At 36.5% G+C, this 21,617-nt stretch overlaps 2 protein-coding genes across 3 annotated transcripts; one reads left to right on the top strand and one right to left on the bottom strand.

The window, feature by feature from the left end:
* Positions 1 to 65: 65 nt before the first annotated feature.
* On the top strand, positions 66 to 11,526 carry LOC132285944 (uncharacterized). Its single transcript, XM_059788182.1, has 8 exons — positions 66 to 128; positions 1,182 to 2,567; positions 7,406 to 7,693; positions 8,306 to 8,380; positions 8,499 to 8,564; positions 8,673 to 8,738; positions 8,828 to 9,112; positions 9,969 to 11,526. The coding sequence occupies exons 2-8, from the start codon at positions 1,184 to 1,186 to the stop codon at positions 10,190 to 10,192; spliced, it is 2,388 nt and encodes a 795-aa protein (XP_059644165.1). The 5' UTR covers positions 66 to 128; positions 1,182 to 1,183; the 3' UTR covers positions 10,193 to 11,526.
* Positions 11,527 to 12,569: 1,043 nt separating this feature from the next.
* Positions 12,570 to 20,434, bottom strand: LOC132282687 (uncharacterized). Of its 2 annotated transcripts, none has more exons than XM_059784437.1 (6): positions 20,134 to 20,434; positions 19,109 to 19,372; positions 18,837 to 19,010; positions 18,584 to 18,690; positions 16,611 to 16,936; positions 12,570 to 13,423 (listed from the first exon to the last, which is right to left on the bottom strand). In XM_059784437.1, the coding sequence occupies exons 1-6, from the start codon at positions 20,281 to 20,283 to the stop codon at positions 12,813 to 12,815; spliced, it is 1,632 nt and encodes a 543-aa protein (XP_059640420.1). In that variant the 5' UTR covers positions 20,284 to 20,434; the 3' UTR covers positions 12,570 to 12,812. The 2 variants fall into 2 exon arrangements, with proteins under 2 accessions (XP_059640420.1, XP_059640421.1); XM_059784438.1 differs by having other exon boundaries at positions 19,109 to 19,369.
* Positions 20,435 to 21,617: the final 1,183 nt, after the last annotated feature.

The raw sequence follows: 21,617 nt of genomic DNA, 5'->3' as shown, positions 1-21,617 counted from the left end.
GTGGCTCTCGTGGGGCACACACCGAACCCTTTAAAAACTCTCATTGCCCATAAGCGCCAAAAAACCCTCTCTCCTCTCTCTCTCTCTAAACTCGCTTTTAAATCTCTTCTCCGATCAAAAGCATCACAGTAAGAACTCTTCTAAACCCTTAAAATGAGCAATTTCTGAATTTCAATCTCTTTCTCTCTATATATATGTATGTGTACTGTTTCAGTTTTTTTCTGAATATTTGATTTTAATTTTTTGATTGCATTTCTTGATTTGCCGAAAGTGTGGTCTTCCGAATTTCTATCGATTGCATTTCTTGATGTGTTTTAATATGATATAACTCACTTTAGGTGGTCGAGGCTTTCATTCGATGTTTGTATGTATGGTTCCATCGCTGAGATCATGTATCTTGAGTATTATTTTTTCTTTATCTGCTACCTCGGATTTGGTTTCTTGATCTTTCTTGCTTTGTCTAGAGTGTTGAAGACAGACTCGTTTGTTTGCATCTATATTAGTTTGATAATTTTGTGTAATCTTTGAAGTAGGGGTATCTTTTGGGTTATTTTTCTTTTTCAACTTATTCTTTCCCTTTTGATGCTTGGGGTGTTTGATTTTTGCTGCTTCTTTTTTTTGGATGATTTCTGCATTGCTTGTTATTGGTATTTACTTTTCGGGTTTTATTTTGTTTTCTTTTTGGTTAATTAAGATTGTTACCAATTTTGTTTTCTGAGATCATAGTTGTGTTTAACCCATTTTTAATTCAAGAAAAAGATTTTTGGGAATTGTTTTTGTGTTGATAACCTTGATATTTAGGGTTTATGTGGACCTAATTGAGTTCTGGAAAAATTCAAAGGAGGGCTAAATGTAGATAAAAAAAAATTACACACAACACACACGCATGCAAATATTGCGATCCCTGTGAATGTGATCAAAATTCATTTGCTGCAAAATACTTGATGAAAAGACTTGCAATTGATGTCCAAGAAAGGAAAAAGAAAAATGAAAATCTGCAGAGTACATGAATTAATCACAATTTTGGGATGTTGGATAAATTCATCCTTCATCAGTTTTTTTCTAGCTTCCTTACTCGTCTGTGCTTTCCATAAACTATGATGTCTACTAAAGAAATTGAAATTGTTGAGTGGCTTTTCTCATCTCAATTTTTTTTTTTTCCTTATTCGGTATTGACTAAGTAATGAAAAGTGGCAACCCGAATAATGAAGAGAAGCCACCTACCCATTCTTCGGCGTTACGAGAGAGTGATGAATTTGCATCAACAAACAGGCAGAATGAAGCTACTGACAGGAATGGGATTTTACATAATGGTAATGATGCTGAAGCTGATCCTTTGTCCTTCCAGTACCTGCCACTGCCGGTTGCTCCTTTTCCTGGGATGAACATGAACAGGGCATATCAATCTTACACAGGTAACATTCCTGAGTTGGGTAGCAACTTGATGACTGATTTCACCCAGCTCAATAACTTGCAAAATCCCCAATTTCGCCCAAATTCCCTAAATAGCAGGAGTAACATACCCAACCAACATAGGCCATTGTTACATATTCCATGTCATGAAGAGAACCTGAAGGGGATGTGTCCATCGCAGACTCATGATAATAGAGTGACGTCTGGTAATGTGATAAATAGTACCACCCATTTCAATAGCATTCAGAACCCTCAGTATAACAGAAATTCCGAACTGATCAGAGGTGATGCAGCTGGAGGTTATCAAATATCCGGGCAGGGTGGAAAAGCAAATGGTAGTAATTTTCATGGGCCGCAGATCACTAGAAATTATGTTAGCTCAGGAGGTAGTGCACCTATGCCGTATCATAACCAAAATAGAGGAGATCTCCATATTAATAACAATGTGAAGGTCAGTGCAGTTCCATTTCGTTCTCCTGAAGAAGTTGATGGTAGTTTTTTGACACTTGGAGTTGGATGTGACACAGAACCTAGATCTAGATTTGATCTCAACAGCGAAGAGATTACTAATAAATCGGATGAAGCTGTTTCTTCCCAGTTGAATATTGCCCATGCTCAACAAACCACAAGAAATTCCTCAAATTTAGGTCTCAACTTGGCTGGCGGATTTTCAAGGTTCCAAAATAATGTTGGTGGATTTTCAAGTCTGGTGCACAATGCAGGTGGCCAGAACTTGTCTAGAGATATCTGTGGTACTAACGCTGGTCCGAGTTCAAGCCCATTCCATAGCTTACAAAAACCACAAGTTGATATGCAATATGATTTTCCTATGTCCAGCAACAGGAATTTAGGTTTTGTCAGTGGCACAGATGCAAGATATGCAAATGTAGGTCCTTACAGGGGACTTCTAGGTAATCTGACTGCATCTTCAGGACCATCTGCTAGCATCTCAGCTGGATTAGTTGATTCCAGGCAACCCAGGTTGTCTGGGTCAGCATCAGAGTCTTTCAAACTTAGAGAGGCCATTACTCAACCAATTTCTGACCAACTGCAGAAATGTTCTACGGAATCTGTCCAGAACCTCTCACCAGAGTCTTTGATGGTTTCTCCTTTTGTTGGAATCAGAGGAAGCTCCACCAGGCAAGATCATTCAGGTGAGTGCAGCTAATTATTCCCATTCCTTCCCTATGTGAATTTAAGGTATGTAATATTTTAGTTTTTAGTTATTCAAAATTTTTAATTGCTTTATTTGGTTAACTGACATCCATCTTTGGTCTCGTCTTATCATCCCATAAATCTTTAGCAAATTAAAGCTTTTGTCACATCATTTATTTAAAAATGTTTACTACATAATGGGTCTTGAAAGTTTCTAAATGTAGAATATATTAATCACTCTAAGTTTCATTCGATCTCACTGTCAGGAAATGATGAGCAAGTTGTCTGAACTACTTTAACTCTAGTGTTATATCACAGGGGAAGACCAAGGCAAAAGTCTTAACTTTATTCTTTAAATCCAATAAAATTGCTTATTCTTTAAATCCAATAAATTGCCACTGTTGCTGCATTGTTCATTGTATGATCACCATCTTGATTTATATCAGTACGAGTCTTGTAATAATGATGTCAACATACTCCGTGAAATATACCTTTAAACCCAATTCATTATTTGCACCAAAGTAATAAGATGGAGATCTTTACAATGATGCAGAAACAGTCACTATTGTCCTTGTCAATGAGGGAAATCATAGAAGAACAGATAAGAGGATAGTTTTTTTTTTTTCCTGGGTAAATTGGAAAAATTTTATAGATATATCAAGAATGTACAAGAGAACAACAAGGGCATCCCCTTGGTCAACACACCACAATGTAGCTACAAGTCTGTACTACAAAGTGAAAAAAAAAAAAACAGAAAACAAAGAATGAAAGAAAAAAAATAAATAAATAGAATTAAACATGCAGAGAAGTTGTCCCAAATTCCCCTAGTTCCATATCTGAAAGAAGTAAAACCTCTCCACATATAGCTTGAGCAATGTGTACGGCAGTTCTCTGATGTTCCTGAAGCAAATGCTTATTCCTCTCATCCCATAAAAGCCACAAAGTTGTAGCACAGATTCGTTTTTGAGCCTTGTGCTTTATTCTCTGTTGGACAAACCAAAAAATAAGCTGTGCTAATGTATCAAAATTAAGCTGTGATAAGAGGATACTTAGTTTTACAATACTTGCATTTTGGCTTCCATCTATTTTTTTTTCTTGAAGGATAGCTATTCAAACCAAATATGAATTAGTCATATTAAAATTAGCGATGCCATTGTTATGTAATCAAAATAACAATATCAAAACGTAATTGAGATTATAGAATAGTTTGTGTTTTTTCAGAGTCATAATAGTTGTCTGTGAAATTCTTGGAAAGCAATTAGGTTAACCATGTAAAAATAAATAAATAAAATGAAGAAGGAGAAGAAGAAGAAGTAGAAGCTTGTAAAGTATAACGAGAACATTTGAATTTGCAATTTGTTGATAGATATGGAAGCCATATGGCATACATTGTTTTGTTTACTTCTCGTACAGTTTAGATGAGATGACATAGAGATCATGACCTCATTCTTCTGGTGCACTGAGTCATGCAATGAAATCTCAGAATATTTAGCTACTTGTTCCTTTGTAGAAGGAAATAGTTGAGTGTCCCTTGGGAGCCCCCAGAAAAGGGTATCAGAAATGTGTTTCTTATGCTTATCTGCTCAAAGTTTCATTATCCATTGTGGTCCCCATTAATCGAGGGGAGGGGCAGATTGGATACAGACCTAACCTTTGGCATTATTTGCACAAAGTTGCTGCTTTCAAGAAATTTTCATTTCGTGATTCTGCTAATTTAATAGCTTAGGACTGTATTGATTATACCCACCAAGTTTAGGAATAATTCATGTTCTTTTTATACACTATACTAATTTTTATTTTATATTTTTCCTCATGAGTTTCTGACCACTGTTCGAATTAGAAAAATCTTCCCATCCAAAAGATACTCCAACTCTTAAGCAACCTGTGTATTGGCTCATGGGGGTAGCAAAGGCCGCCAGTGGAGACATAGATTGTAGTGTTGAATACTACTGTCAAAATTTGAATGCAATGTGCAACATTCAATCATAGGGATCAATTTCTTGTCGCATAGCTTCATAATAATTCTGTAAAGCGCATAATTTCCTTCGGATTGTGCTGACATCCGTTACAGTCGAATTCTTTTTAGAATTCTTTCTTTTTAAAAAAATTGTATTACCTAGTGCATATATACATGGAGCCTTTACAAAATTTTCATTTCAAATTTACAAAAAAAAAAAAAAAAATTATATATTCTTGGGTGCAGAATTCTGTTTACATCAAGAATTGAATGGAGTTTTTCCTGTGGAGAATCTTTTTATCTAAAACTCCTTGGACGATTTTGGTTCTTGTGTATCAAAGTTTGGAATAAAGTTGAGTGTTGAAATATATAAATATTTCTATATAATTGTGGAGCAAAATCCTTTACTAATCATAGTGATCCGGTCAATTTCCGTCCAATTATAAATATTTCTATACAACGGTGGAGCAAAATCCTCCACCAATCATGATACCTCCTTTGACTATTGTACACCTTCTATATTTTTTTTTATCTTTACCGTGCCTATATTTAGGCTCTTTGTACTCAAGCAAAAAATATTTGAATAATAAAAATGTAACCCTTAGTGGCTCTTTGTCCATGGATGTAGGCCTTAGTGCCGAACCATGTACATGCATGTGTTCTCCATCTTTCTCTCTTCCCTTTTCCTATTTGCATTTCTTATTTCCGCATCCAAAATTTAACATGGTATCAGAGCCTAGATGTTCTTGTAATCTCATTTAGAATTTAAGGGTGAGTATTGGTATTATTATCATAGAACACATTCTCCATGTCTTCACATTCCTTTCCCTTCCCTTCCGGTCCGTTTTTCGGATGGTTCAGCACCTTGGCATTCCCCGTTGTTGTTCCGGCGTAGTTCCGGCCATTTTCCCGGCTTAGTTTCGGCCTTTTTACGGCTTAGTTCCGGCCATTTTCTCCGGCGAGTTCTAGTTTATTTTCCCCGGCAAGATCTGGTCATTTTCCCCAATAAGATCCGGTTAATTTCTTGGCTTTGTTCTGGACACCTTTTCATCATCTTTCAAGGCGTTTCTTTAGCAAGTTGGGCGTTCATGATATTCATGTTCCAATTTGAGGGGGAGTGTTGAAATATATAAATATTTCTATATAATTGTGGAGCAAAATCCTCCACCAATCATTGTGATTCGGTCAATTTCCTTCCAATTATAAATATTTCTATATAACGGTGGGGCAAAATCCTCCACCAATCATGGTGCCTCCTTTGACTATTGTACACCTTCTATATTTTCTTATCTTTACCGTGCCTATATATAGGCTCTTTGTACTCCAGCAAAAAATATTTGAATAATAAAAATGTAGCCCTTAGTGGCTCTTTGTCCATGGATGTAGGCCTTAGTGCCGAACCATGTATATGCCTGTATTCTCCATCTTTCTCTCTTCCCTTTTCCTATTTGCATTTCTTATTTTCGCATCCAAAATTTAACAATGAGCATGCAATCAAAATGGATCTCTTTATAGGTATAATGATTCGTGATGTTAATCTTGTATGGTCAGGTAAAGCCAGGGTTGCAGAAAACTTTTCTAAGGCTTAATTGAACAGTGTTTAGTGTTTTTATTTTTTAGAGAATCATTTGGACTGTGCTTTTCTTAAGGAAGGGGAACGAAGCCTCATCTAATATGTTCCATCTTACTTTTTGCTATGAAGAAGAGAGTAGGAATAGGGCTCAGCTGAAAAGGCAGTAGCTGAAACACCTCAACAGCTGTAATATCTCAAGAGTGTTAACTGTTAAGCTTCAATCCTCCTAAATATTGGTGGTCATCTGCTACTCTTTTGGTACATTAAAATTGATGAGCAATTTAAAACAATCAAAGTCTTCAAGTGGTAGCAACAGTCTCCAAGTAGCCTCTGTTTTTATCCAACAGTCCATAGTTGCTTTTAAGTTACCTTTGATGTTAAGGTCCTGGACGTCATTCTCTAGTTTTGCCATTCTAAGGACATCTACTTCCGCAGATGAAGTAGTTATCTGGCCATTTTTCTTGGAAGCATATATATATATTCCAAATTTAATTGTTTTCTTCATTTTTTGGTTAAATTTAAATTTGTTAGTTTAACTCATATATCAATAAGCTGCATAGATGGATTTGGGAGTCTGATATGTGAAGATGGAAATAACTAGGGGAAGGGAGTTATTTGAAATTCATGCCTTGAAGGATTCTAGTTGACATGGATCCTAATGAGATATATCCTCTCTACATTTATAGTTCTCTATTCCATCCTCTTCCTTTGGTCTCTTAATCCAACTCCAATAGCCCACCCTCCTATATCTTTGTGATTGGACTATAGATCTCTTCATTGAAATTCATCCTTCCAAATGAAGTTAATGCTTGTATCATTTTAAGTAAGAAGTAAATTGCTGCTTCTTGCTGTTGCTTTCATTGGTATTTTTTTTAACACTATCAAACCATCACAGCAGGCGTTCTGTCATTTGTATTCATAATCCATCTTCGTAGAATTTTTGAAGTGTCTTTATTGTATGCAATAGTAAAATCCTCTCCAATAATTCCTGAATTACATGCGGAACTTTGATGAAACTCTGACCCAAGCAAAATAAAATTGGAAAATTTTAAAGCAAAAATTATGAGGAGAACTTGCTACTAACAGCTAGTGACTTTATTTGGAACAAATTTTTACTTATTACTAAGAGTGGATGTCCTGTTGTTACATGTATAGGTCCTTTGACTTGTATGCCATGCAACAATTGTGTTATTTTCTGTACTTCTCAATTTAATCATTATGTTGTCTGGTAATTGGTGAAGCAGGAAACTCAAATATTTGTGGTCAACAACATCTTCATTTAATGTATCACGTGAACTTATGTGCAGGGCAGCTGTTTTCTGCTCATGATGGAAGAGCCACTCAAGCTGTTGGAGGTGGTGGGCTGTTTCCCCATACGATGAGGGTTCAAGTTACTGAGGGTCATGCCGCTCAAGCTGCTAGGGGTGTCATGTTCCCCAAGAGGCTAGGGATTCAAGATAATGATGGTATTGCTGGTCAAGCTGCTGGAGGTGGTCTGCTTCCCAAGGGGATAGGCATTCAAGTTTCTGAGGCTAGTGCTACTCAAGCTGCTGAACGTGGATTGTGTCCCAAAGGGATAGGGCTTCAAACAGCTGGTAAGGGCATCTGCTACATCCAAAACCTAAGTCGTCTGTTAATTAAAAAGCATTACTCCCCCCCCCCCAAAAAAAAAAAAAAATCCGGGTTTCCAATGAGAAATGGACATCTGCAACTCTTTTGTGTGTGTGTGGAGTCATACTTTTGAAATTTATCTGATTTGTTATTTTAAGCCTCAGATCTGCTACATCTAGGATGACTGTTTTCATAACAAGAGGGTTGACCTAGTCTCTACTTATCGAAATGCCAGTTTTAATTTGACAGCCATTAAACCACATTTTATGATTTCATTTCAGCTAATTACCAAAAGAAGATGGAGAAAAATGAGGATGACATTGATGAGCCGCAGATTCAGCCCACACACACACAACAACACACCCCCACCCCCCAACCCTCACCCCCACCCACCCCACCCCACCACCACCCCCCCACCCACCACCCACAACACCCACCACACCCCCTCCTTCTTTAAATAGTATTAGAAGGTAGAATATAAAATCCAAATTAAATGCAGAGCTAGTCCAGGAGATAGGTTGGCTGGCTTGCATCACCATGCATGTCATCTTGTTCATCAGTATGCACTATCAACTCCTTTTGATGTTTGTTTTCAGGTAAAGTAGGTCGACCTCAAGGTATCATACCTGATCAGTTTGCTAGAAATTTTTGTGAACCTGCATTTTCTACTGGTATTCACCATTCAACGCCCCTGAGTATACATAAACATATTTTCCATTGTGTACTTCCTTGCGATTATTTTGATTGTCTCCCTTCATAATATTTGACAATTGCTTCTGCATTAACCAGGTCAACTTCAAGACAATGCGCCTGTTCAGTTTCCTGTACATTTTCGGGGACCCCCTCTAGCTACTGGTATTCATTATTCAACTCCTTGATCTGATGCTAACTATAAGTTCCTGTATGCTTTTTTGAATTGTGGTAATAATCTTAGCTTATATTATAAATTTTCATGTAAACTAGGTCGTTCTCAAGAAGGTGGGCCTTGTCATTTTTCTAGAGATTTTCTTAGACCTGTTTCTACCACAGGTATAAAATTTTCAACATCTTGACCTAAACTTTGTGCATTCCAGTAAGAAGTTATTTGTGAGATGGTAGTAAGTTTTTTGAATTTACAGGTCAAGTAAGAAATGCAAATGATAGTGGACTATCCCAGGGTTCTAGTGTTCTTGGTGGACCATTTTCTAAGAGGGGTGCGATCCAACCCCCACCGGCTGTTCCCAGGGTTCAGCGCAGGAGGATATCCTTTCAACCTCCCGTTCGTCCATCTAAGCCTTCGCCAAATTGGACTGCTCGTGCTGTTTCGATTCCTATGCCTTTGCCAGATGTTCCCATTCCCACACCTGCGCCAGATGTTCCCATTCCTACACCTGCTTCTGCTCCTACTCATCTAAGATGGCAAGGTATGCCTTGTAGCTCCTCCAGGCTCCAGGACTCTTGTTGTTTGTAAATCTTTTTCTTCAATTTCCAAAGCTCTAATTTCCCTTTTATATTTGCAATAACACCTTTTTTCCCCATGTATAACATGTTAGTTCTTAAACGTCCGACAATTTGATCAACATATTACTTACTTTCTTGCATTCAACAGTTATATTCATGTCAATAAAGTGCATGCTCATTGTTGCATTGTGTTCACCCTGTGATGATCCATTTTGTGAGGTCAGGTGAAGTTGGGGTAATTTCTTAACTGTATTTTATCCATGCTCAGAAAGCACAGGCTTTTTAAAATCCTTTGGTTATTCCATGCTTGCTTGTTGAATTAGACCTCTGGATTGGGTCATAGTTGTGCATAAAATGTTTAAAATTGGCTAGCCCTCTATTCTTGGCTCTGGTCTGGCCTTAACAAGGCTTTGAAGATTATTCTTCCTCGTTTTCTTTGGCCCAGGCATGTTTCATTAGCATAATTCAGGAACCTGTTTGGCGATGATCATACAGGTTCTTATAACATGGTTTAAGCTTCAGCCTTGTTTTCCCGAAGCTTATTTCCGTCTTATCCCAAGCTGGATATTTGTAGGCTCGTCCTATGGCCATGTCAGCCTCTGGAATATGGTACACCGGACAATATTTTTCGCAATACTGGATTCACCACAGGCTGGTCCTGCTTAGGACCATGTTTCTCCTGCCAATACAAATCATGAGTTTGCAAAGACGCAGATGGGCTCGTTTGTTGCAGTTATCTGACTCAAATTGACACTGTTCTGTGCTGTGATAGTGTCCTTGCAATGCAAGCAGTGACTGTTAAAAGATTGTGGTTTGCAGGTTTTGATGGACTTCCTCAACTAACTGGACAAAAGTGCGGCTTATGCATGAGGGATCTTTCATTCATACCACCACCTGGCCCTGTATACCAGCCGAGTAATAAACCACCTGTTGCTGTTCTTCCATGTGGCCACACCTTCCATGACCATTGCTTGCAGATTATCACCACCGAGGAACATTCCAAAGATCCTGAGTGCATTCCTTGCGCTTTTCAGAGGAAATAATTTTTTTGGTACCGCTCAATTTTGCAATTTTCAAGAGAGAGAAAAAGTCCAAATCTCTACAGCATTTATCAAAAGAAGAGAAGGAGAAAAAGAAAAAGGAAAGGAAATATGAGAATTCTTAGAGATGAAGAGCAATTGGAGTAGGGTAATAACTGTACATACAGAAAGTGAAGGTAATATGGTCCCAAAGGTGGAGATAGTAGTTAAGGCACTTAAGGTGTACATTATAACCACCCTTTTTTCATTACAAAAACTTTGCTAAGCAGGGAGCTTTATTACTACTATATGCTTAAAAAATGGATATCGAATTCTTTTTACCTTGATCTCAAAAGTGGAAGTTTGTAATAGTTGATTGTTATCTCTATTTGTGCATTCCGGTTGCATTTTTGTTACCACGGAACTTTAACTCCGTTATGTATTACTAGTTAGGGGGTGCCATATCCCCATTTGGCATATGGATTTAAAGCACTGGACTACAGCTTACAGATTTCTTAACCGCCTGATAGGTTTTGTTATGAAATGAATGTTTTCTATTCTCAGCCAAGGCCCTTGGTTCGTAATGTTGTGGTATCAATTAGCTCTGCCTGCTGCTTGAACTTTACTTTGACTGGCCGCCTTCAACAATTGAGCAGCAACAGCAGCATATGCAAGAGAATCCCAAAATTGGCTGAACTTGATGTAGCTTTGATAGGGCCTGCCTTCTCCTTCTAAGTACTAGCTGAAGATATCCTCTTTAAAGTGGATAACGATCTACTACTAGTTGAGCTTTTACTGCTGGAGCCAGGACCCGATACCTTAAAGAACCTGATTAGCAGGTCCTCCTCTTGAGCCCACAAAATTGGTTTTCTCAATCACGTTCATGGTGCTTGTGTTTTTTTTGGCCTGAGAGAAAGGGATCATTGAGTTTCGTTACTCCATGTCAAGAGGGATTATTGGGTATCCTTGCTTCGTTGTCATCATCAGCGGTTCCTCCAACCTTTCCAAGAGGTAAACTCCATGATAAATTTAGTTATGATCACCAACTCCATAGAGAAATTTAGAGATGGAAAGTGTTGCCAATCTTGAACAAGTTTCATGATTGGTTTAGGCAGAGACATCGGATTCCCTTCTTCTGCAATGCTGAAGGGAGGACATTGTGAAATTGTTCTTTGCCAATGTCTTTGTCATAGATCGGATGTTGTATCAGCTTCTTTATGATGTGAAGGGAGAACTAGCACCTTAGGCTATGATATGTCAAGAGTACCACTATGTCTGGAGGTGAATAGGTCTTCTGAAACTTTAACTACCAATAACGAAACTGTAACTACTATATTCAAGCAACCTATAATCAAATTATGTTATTATAGAGTTGTTGAATCAATAATACTCTATGATCGGTCTTTGGGTGTTGATCTCCTTTGTAGCTCTATAGAGTTGTTGAATCAATACTCAACAGTACCATTCACCATCTGATGCAATGTGCCTGTATGATGGATAAAAGGTGACTTCATGTTCCTATCGAGTGCTACTACAACTGAAGGGCGTTTCATTTTGAATTTTCTGTTGGAGGGATATACCAACACAATTTAGATTTCATACCAAGTATCTCTCCTTGAATTCCATAGTTCTGAATTGGATATTTATAGGATGCTATTCTGACCCACACGCCTACTCTACCCATATGAAACTACCACGGAAGAGGTGTGTTATTTCATTCACTATGGATTTAGAGGTTCGTTTTTTTGAAAAGAGCAAAGTGAGTGTGTTTCTTCCTATCGAAAAAAAAAATATATATATTGTAATTTTTTAATTTTGAGCTATAGATTAAGAACACGACTGTAAAACTCCGAATCTGCAAGGGGGCTCCCAATTTAAACATACCGATTTTAATCAAGACTCGGAGTCTTGATGTCAATATCATTGGTTGTTATGGCCCAATTTCCATCCATCGACGCTATGCTCTAGTAGACAAACTGTTCTTGTTTCTTACGTTCGTGGTTAACAAGTGTTTCAATGAAAGTCCATCAAAAGAAAAAGAAGAAAAAAGTTGCGGACCCACTCCACTTACCTCCCTAGGTAGATCTAGTCCACAAAAGCTATCAATTCATTTTGTAATTTTTTTCTATGCTTGGCCCCCACAACGACCAAGTCAAGAATTTGATAGGAGCCAAAGTCATCATGAATTTGGTTGGATATTGGTTTCGTAGTCTGTATTCTCTTAATGGCCATTTCTAGAGGATAAAATTACAGCACCAAATTACTTGGGTGTGTAAATTTCACAAAATGCCGAGTCTTCCAATCACACCAATCGCATACACTGGAACAACAAAAGGAGGCTATTTTCCTTCCAAACATAACCAAACAGATACAGCATAGGAAGAATATGTGTCGACATGGCTACAGAAGAAAGACAATTTACATTTAGTAATTTAAACAGAATACATTTAGACATAAACCAGACACCAGATGCCAAAATATGAACATGACAGGATTCTTCATCAATATAAATTTCTGAATCCCCCAACTTCACAAAATTCCATGAAGAACCTGCAAATTCTATATTCACAAATTACTGTAAAAACAATCTTCTAGATACTTGCTTTTCACATAACGATCAGTTGAGGAAGGAAAAGGAAGATAGCTATCTAGCTTGTTGGTCAAAATCTTCTGAGATGTTGAACAAAAACTGAGGTAGAGATGCTATTCGGGGAAGATTAAGCAGCAACTCACCCACTGAATCCTTCCTGGACATGGCTGGTGCCTTCTTGCGACCAGAGATATTGCTCGACTCTCCCTCAGGCGTGGTAAAATCTTCTGCAACGTTGCTTTCACCAGCTGATTCAGATATGGAGTTTGGATCACTTACTCTCTTGTCTGTCATTGCATCAGAACCATTATCACTTATAATCTGCAAATTTTTAATAGCTGTAGGATCCTTTTGCAGAAGGCAGCAAAGAGAATTGACCCTTGACATTATGCATTGCTCGTCAGAAGTTGATGCATGTTGAGAGTCACTGAACAAGCACCGGCTAATCTCCTCCAAAATTTCCAAGCTTGGTTCTTCATCATTGGAAAGGATAAAATTGTTGGATGTTCCCTGTTCCAAAAGCCGATGCTCAAACAGGCTTACTAGATCACTCATCGACATTGAGGGATGGAGCCCAGATACTTTATTCTGATCTTGATCTATGAGCCTCTTCAGTTCCTCAGCTCTGCTGCTTCTAATTTCTTCGATTACATGGGTGTCCATTACTGATCACAAGAATTATTAATTAGAGAAATTACAGTTGGAAGGTAGATTCTTATCAAAATACAATTAAAAAAGGCTCCATTCACTTATTTTGTCTAGTTGGAATATTAATAAATTTTCAGGCCATTTTGCCTTTTGTGGACAAGACAACGAGCTGTGAATCCAATAATAGAAGTAAAAACTTCAGGTTGTTTAGTTTAGTTTTCTGGAAACAATTTTCCATTATTAGAGAAATAGAAAATAGAATGTACGAAAACTCATTTCTTCTTTTCCGAGTCAAGAAATAAGGCATGTTCTCTGAGAATAGTCCTTTATGGATTTCTGAGAACAATTTTCTGTTTTCAGAATTCTTGAGAGCTCTTTACAAAGAACTGAATCAAATAGCCCCTGATTTCTATGCTTCATTTCACAGTAGTATTTTGTCAATTCCGAAGAAAAAGAAGAAATCCCTCTCAATTCAATCTCATGGAAAATAAATTCAGTGGTCAAGTGTGATAGAGAAACCAAAGATACATGCAATGTCATAACATGCTTTCACATTTACTATTGCTGGATAAAAACTGCACATAGCTATTGACGTGAATGGCAAAACAACCCATCTTACCTGACAAATTTTGTTATAGAATTTCAACCCTCTAAGATCTGTAAATAAAATTTACATATATATATACACACACGATACATACAGTCATATATATAACATGAACTCAAAGGATGTGGAATAAAAGTATTGGAAAAATTACACCAAAGCCCCAATACACTAATTTCTATGAAAATGACAGAGATATAGAGGGCAGAGAAACATTCATATATATATATATCATTACTGCCTTGTTCTCTCTATATAGGGCTGAGATACCACTCTAGTACTGTGGTAGTGGTACTGTGTCTCCAGACTGCCTCTTTAATTTTCTAAAAAATAACAGATATAGAGGTAATATCATCCTGTGTTCATTGATCTAAATTATGTCCTGTTCAAGGATTATAAGTCAGGCCCTTTCTCTATTCTTAGGTTCCAGCTTTCTAATTGAATTATTGCATATATTTCAAAAGTATCTGAAAAAGAACATATACAAATATGTCTCTTTAAGTGAGAAATAAAATAAATTCCATGACAAGTTATGCTCTTTTAGGATGATCCTTATGAAATCCAGGTTTAAAAACAAGCCAAGTGAGCCACAAAAGTGCTGGCTCAAGCTGTTCATGAATGGCGCGGTTCATTTGCAGCACTATCAAACTATGTTCAGACCATGTATCAACTTCTATATTTCCTATCTTATATTGTACACTTTGATATTTTAAAATTAACTGAATATAGAAAAACAAATACAAAAAAAAAAATGTATGCTTTGCCGATGATACTGTTTTAGTCGATGAGACTAGAGGAGCAGTTAATGCCAAATCGGAGGTTTGGAAAGAAGCTTTAGAATTAAAAGGTTTAAGATAAGTAGAAATAAAACTGAATACATCGAGTGTAACTATAGTAAATATAGAAATAAAAATGAGGATGTAGTGCGGATTGAGAATCAAGAGGTACAAAAAAGTGAACATTTACATTATTTAGGTTCACTTATTCATAATGGAGAAATTGGCGATGACGCAGAATGTTGGGCAATTAGGAAACAACATCTACATAAACTGACTGGTGGAAATGTGAATGTTGAAATGACCACATTCGGGAGATTGTGGGAGTATCATAAATTGGAGATAAAATGAGAAAAAATCGGTTAAGATGGTCACATGTGCAAAGAAGACCTCTAAATGTGCCAGTTAGGATGAAAGACATAGTCCACATTAAGGGTAATAGTTGGGGAAGAAGAGCACTAAAGTTAACATGGATTGAGTTAGTAAAGGAGGATCTGACCACATTCTGCAACGTTGCTTTAACCAGCTGATTCAGATATGGAGTTCAGGTTTAAGACATAAAACTATAACATTAGAATCCATCAGCTCAATAATATCAATTAAGGAACCCAAATAGTTGAGAACTTATTGAATAGTGATGCATAATAACTGGAGGATGGTGCTGTTGTACATGGAAAAGGCTAATGTTTTTAGTGAGGGGGCAAGGGAAAGGGAAAAGGAAAAAAGACTCCCATAGTCCTATCTGTAGACCATGTTTTGATGCTTTTAAACCAGAAATTTGCTTTGAATGCTCAGAGAGAGAGAGAGAGAGGGGCAATCAGTCCTGTCTTACTGGGGTGGTGGGAAAAAAACAGAGGTGGAGGAGAAACGATGAATGGCACTTGGATACAAAGTAAATTGGTTCCCTCCATCAAGGGAAATTTTTGTTCTAAAGAGTCTTCTTTAAACCAAACTCCATGCAGGCATAGATTGGATTTTCAAGATTGAAATATTTTTTTCATGGTTTTGGATGTGCAAATAATACTGCAGGTTATACCAACTTGAGAATTTCTCTGAGTGGCTTTTCGTAATTTTCTAAGTTTGTAATAACATAAAAGGATTGGCTTTAAATAAGAGTGGGAAAGCGTGCCTGGCTAAGAAGCATGGACCTGCATACGGGACAAGGACACAACACGACACAGATTCGCCGACACGTCGCTCTCAAAAAAAGTAGGATACGGACAAGGCATGGACACGACTAATATAAATATAAATATTTATTTATATCTCTATTGAAAAAGATAATTACTTAACTTTAATTAATTTATATTTCTAATATAAAGTTATATACGTTAGAAATTGAAGCTATTTGGATATCAAAAGGAATATATTATATTATATATAATATTACTATCTTATCTTGTCATTATAGTTATGTTTTTCTCATTAGATACTTTGACATGTGTTTAATGTCATTATAGGAGTATATTTTATTATATATGATATTACTAACAATAGAGCAGTTATATTTTCTGATGGTTTCATGTTGAGTTTAAATTCTTTTGAATAAAGTGTTCATTATTTGTGGAAAATCAATGATAACCATTAAAATGAAAGATCAAAACAGATATTTGTAAATTGTGAGCATGCGCCATCAACCAAACCCATCCAAAATTCTAGAAAGGGGAAAAGGAGGAGGAATAAAAGATGAAAACAACAAATAAAAAATTGGCCAAAAGGCTTGAAATAGCCAAAAAAAATATAAAAGCCATGGACTTAAGAATAACAAGTAGATTAATATCCTGATGTTTACCATGGTTTTGAATTCCAAGTTCATAATATTACCTGAGCTAGGTGAAGGTGTTTCTCGGGGAAAATGTTCTGGAGGTCTACCAACAGGATCATGTTGTTCATTCTTTGAGGAAGAAGATTGAAATCCAGATGGTGATGCAGCATCTTGCAAATCGAAGTAGTTGGACCCCTCACTATTCAAATTGAACAAATCTTTCACTTCATTTGACTCATCAAATACAGAAAGTTTAGGCTCGAAATATGGAGATTCCAATACTATGTCGGCCTGTTGACTCAGAAAGTTGAGACGAGGATCACATTGAATAAGCTTTTCAAAATGCTTTCCCAACAAGCCTTGTGGGCACTGCAGAAAATGGCGCCTGCACCAAAATTAAGAGTCCCATACCATTACTCCAAAGGAATATAAGAAATGCAAAACATTTAGAAATGGTATTGATGAAAGCTGCTTCTCCGACCTGACAAATTAAATATCATATGCAATTTCAAAAGCGTCTTAAGATGCTAAGAAGGCCCTTGGCTCATTTTAGATGCTAAAGAAATAACATAGAAGGCATGCACAATGCATCAAGTTAAGAAACCTAGCAATATTATTTACAAAGGAATAAGGAAATTTGATAATTCTGCACCTTGTGGTGTGGAAGGAATTTAAAAATATTTGACTTGGATTTTTAATGAACAATCGTCAATATATCATTATTAAGGAAAGAGAGAGAGAGAGAGAGAAAGAACTACTCAACAATAGGAAATCACATGTACAGAGGAAATATACACTATTAGACACATCCTAGGGGGGAGACATTGATGAAAGTTTGGAGAGAACAACCAACAAAGGCAAGAATATTACCCCTCTAAAACTCATCAACAATTTGAGCTCACCACCACAAGTTACAAGAAAATCTCTTTACCTGTGTTAACGGATTATTTGTAAGTACTGCTGAAAGCTTAGAGAGAATGGAGTCCGTGAAGAAGGTCGCACAAATATTTTTTCCTAAAATACAGATTGATTGCTGATTGACCTACCTCATGCAGAGAGACCCTGGTATTACGAGTTAATTGTTAATAACTTGATGGCAATTTTCCAATCACATGTATTGGTAGAATCAACAAGATCTCACCAATAGATGAGTAGAAAGAGTGGTGGTAAAAATACAAGAAGACTGAAGAAGAAGATTATAGAAGACAAACCAATAAAAGAGGATGTGACAAGAGGGAAAGCCCAACACACCTTTCAAAAATCATAAGTGAAGCGTATTTGTATATGTTGAAAGGTGGCCAGAGGAAGAGAAAGACGGAGACAAAGAAACTAAGAGACAAAGGTATCTTTTATACCTCTCGTACTTTACAAATGTATATTTACAACACCAACCAACAAAGCCATAATCCAAAAACAAAAAATCAACTACATAAATCCTTCTCCAATAAAGACTACTAAATAAAGCAACATCCCTCATAAAACATTGTCTATTGTCTCTTTTCTTTGAGTTTGAGAGACATACATACAAAAAAAGAAGTTCCATTCAATCACTTAAGTAGTCCCTGCATTCTTGAACCTCAAAAATGTTGATACAATATGAAAACCATGTGCCTAGAGATCTACAGTTCTATATTGAAGAAGAAGTCGTCCATTCCATGCAGTCTACCCTAAAATAAGGAAAATTGCACCAAACTTGCCTTCTAATACAAAACACATTCAAGTTTTCTTTTTGTTCTCTTCCAATTGTCTTATATAAAATCTCATGCATCTAGCTGTAATTCAGATTTACTATTAAACCATTTGATTTGGATTAAGATTAGATGGATGCATAATTCATTATCTTTTAAACATTTTTAAGATTTCAATTATAAGAAAATATGAAAATGAAATAATAGATGATGATGGTGATTGGTCTAGAACTCTAGATAATTAGCAAGCTAAGACATGTGGCAATGGGAAGATAATGTTTTCTGGTATAGAAACATATTAGTGAATAGAATGTCAACAATGACCTAAAGCTTTTGTAAAGTACCTGTTTATGCTTGCCTGTCCACCAGTAAAATCTGATGTTGCCTGCCATAAAGTGTGCTTCCTGGGTTGCGGATTGGTCTCCCTGAAGAAAAGAGGTTGCCTAGTAAGCTGCACCAGAGATGAACACACCCTTTTGTTATTATAGCAAAAGTAGTACCAGCAGTAATGATAAAAACAACAACAATGACTATTACATTACAAAATGAACAACAATAACGGTAACATGGACTACTACATTACAAAACGGCAATTACCACTACATCCAAAGTCCCGGGTCCATCATCAGGGTAATTTGCCTTCAAAGCCATGATGTCAGACCACTGTATTTCTATCTTATTCTTCAAACCACCATCAAGAACCTCCCATACAAGCTTATGCTTTGCAAAGTAACACTTTGCCACTAAGTCTCCTTCATATCTTGATTTATACTGCAGTTCAATACAATTTAGTTTAACATAAGGTTATGCACAAGGCAAAAATAATGCACTTTTAATTACAAGATGGTCCAAACCAATAGCGACTATACCTCCCAAGTCCCAATCCTTAGAAATGAGGCAGTAAAGTTTGAAGCCTTGAGCTTATCAGTAGTGCCAGAAGAAGCAATGCCCTTTTGCTCTTTCTTCACTTGGATTCCAACATTAGAAGCATTTCCTTGCGAGAGTTTCATTTGGATCAAATCCAAAAGTGATGGGCTCTTCTTGAGCCGCAAACCCAATGGACTGGGATCATCAAGAGGATTATATTGTGATGGAGGTACTGGAAAAGCACCAGTTCCCAAATTACACTGCTGCTGACAACAAAGTTAAAATAGACAGATCAGTTTACAATAAAACCAACAAAACCATATCTACTATTATTAACCAAACATATTAAATGAAAAGTAAAGCAAAACGTGGAAAGAATAATAACAATAATAGAGCGCAGAGATGGTTAATTTTCAATCTGCATCGTTTCTAAAATCATCCATCATATAGAAGGGAAAACAGAAAAGGAAAAAATTCCAAGTAATGACTAGAGACTTACAAATTTTAACAGTTTTTTGCTACAAGGATCCAAAATCTATCTTCTAAAACAACAAACAGAAATCCTCAACCCTCGGTTTGTTTGAACAGAAAATTAATTCCCTTTTTTTTTTTTTTCTGCAAGTTAGAAAAGAATCCAAAGAGTAAAATGATATTATTTCCGAACGTGAAGTGATAAACCGTCATAAAAATTTCCCCAACCCTCACTATAAGATTAGAATCGAGACAGTTAGAAAAGAATCCAAAGATTAAAATGATATTATTTCCGAACGTGAAGTGATAAAACGCGATAAAAATTTCCCCAACCCTCACTATAAGATTAGAATCGAGACAGATGGAGTTTACTCACAAAATCAATTCCACAAACTTTTTTTCCCAGAAAACTAGATTTCATCGAAACAAACGGAGCCCAAAGAAATTGGAATTTGATTTACCAAAACAAAACCTAATTTATTTCACGCACATATATATCAACAAAAACCATCAGTCCACAATAGAAACACACACACGCATAAGAGAGAGATCAAACCGGTGAAGGAGAGGGAAGCTTAGATCGCTTGTTGAAGGGTCCATGTTGGTCCTCTATTAAGTCCTCCAGCTCCCGCTTCACAGGAACCATTTTCCGGCTCTGCGATTCAGATTCCGGCCTTCTCTTGCCAGAATTCATCAACTGAACCATCAAACTTCCGATCAAACAAAACCCTAAAACCTAGCACACCCAAACAAATTATCCAGAAAATCTAAGGTCGGCGAGTCAACTCGGAGAATCACAACGAAAGAAACCCTCGAAAGCTACTGCTACAAGACACAAATCAAATCAACAACGCAACGCAAAAGCTTCGAAGTTTTTAACTCAGCTCAGTGGACCACTCTCTCACGTGCCACCACCTCAAACCTCACGCGTTTCCAAGAGCTCTCTCACGTGCGAGGTGGGTGGTGAATCTGACGTCAGTAATTTTGGCATATATGGGTCCCATCTCTCGGGAAGCTTCGGAGGGTATGTGGTTTTCTTTAAAAGGACGGCATTGATTGAGTGATGGAACACGTGGCACCGCATACCGTTGACACGTATGATTATTATATTCGTCTTTTTTTCTGAAATTATTATATTAGTTTACCTATGTGGATTTGTGGATAATGTTTTGCATGATTGTGATTTTGTCGTCTTCTGGTCCTAGTAACATGCGTGTCTGTGCTGCTTTTCTGGCAGCTCAATGTTCACGCGCAGCCTTTTGGTGGTCAAACAAAATTGAGAAGCTTTGTTTTTATACCCAAACTCGAATTACTATTTTTTTTTAATAATAAAAATGGCCTTAAATTTCAAAGTTAAGGTGTAAGATTGTTTTTCAATCAACGTGATAACTATTTAGCTAATCATTTTAAAAGAACAGAAATTATATATTATTGTATTGATTAAGATCTTTTTTTGTTAACAAACATTAGAGAGTCTCACAAAAATAATAATAATAGAGTATTACAACATTATTCATTTTCGTGTAAGTAAATTTTAAATTAGATAATTATGCTATTTATTTTTATTTAAAAAAATCAAGTGAGTAAAAGGTCAAAAGAAAGGTAAAGTCCATTTTAACATGTTTAGCTTTTATTTTTGACGTTATTAATACTCACGAAAAGATCTATTCATACATTAATCGGAGAGTATTGATAACTTGCATTAATTCAAAAAATTTGATTGATTATTTAATGCGCAATATAAGTAAGTGGAGGTCTCATTTCCTTATTTATTACATAGATGATTTAATAAAAGTAAGTAAGTCTGATGATTCATTATAATAAAATAATGCATTACACATTTCATATTAAATGCATGAATCAAGGAATTATAAAAATAGACTACCATATTGAGTACATGTTGCATTAATTAAGGAGTATTAATTAAGGAGATTCAAATTTGAAATGAAACGTGCAATACCATATTGTCTTGGTCCGTAGTCCATGGTCCATATAAAGGCAGGCCTCTAATTGGTCCTGGAAACTAACAAAAGCTGACAA

The sequence above is a fragment of the Cornus florida genome, unplaced genomic scaffold (genome assembly GCF_030987335.1).
Source record: "Cornus florida cultivar Cherokee Brave unplaced genomic scaffold, ASM3098733v1 CherokeeBrave_3.0.0_Hap2_Chr11, whole genome shotgun sequence".
Lineage (NCBI taxonomy): Eukaryota > Viridiplantae > Streptophyta > Magnoliopsida > Cornales > Cornaceae > Cornus > Cornus florida.
The sequence above is the reverse complement of the archived record's forward strand: the minus strand, read 5'-3'. Positions and strand labels throughout refer to the sequence as shown.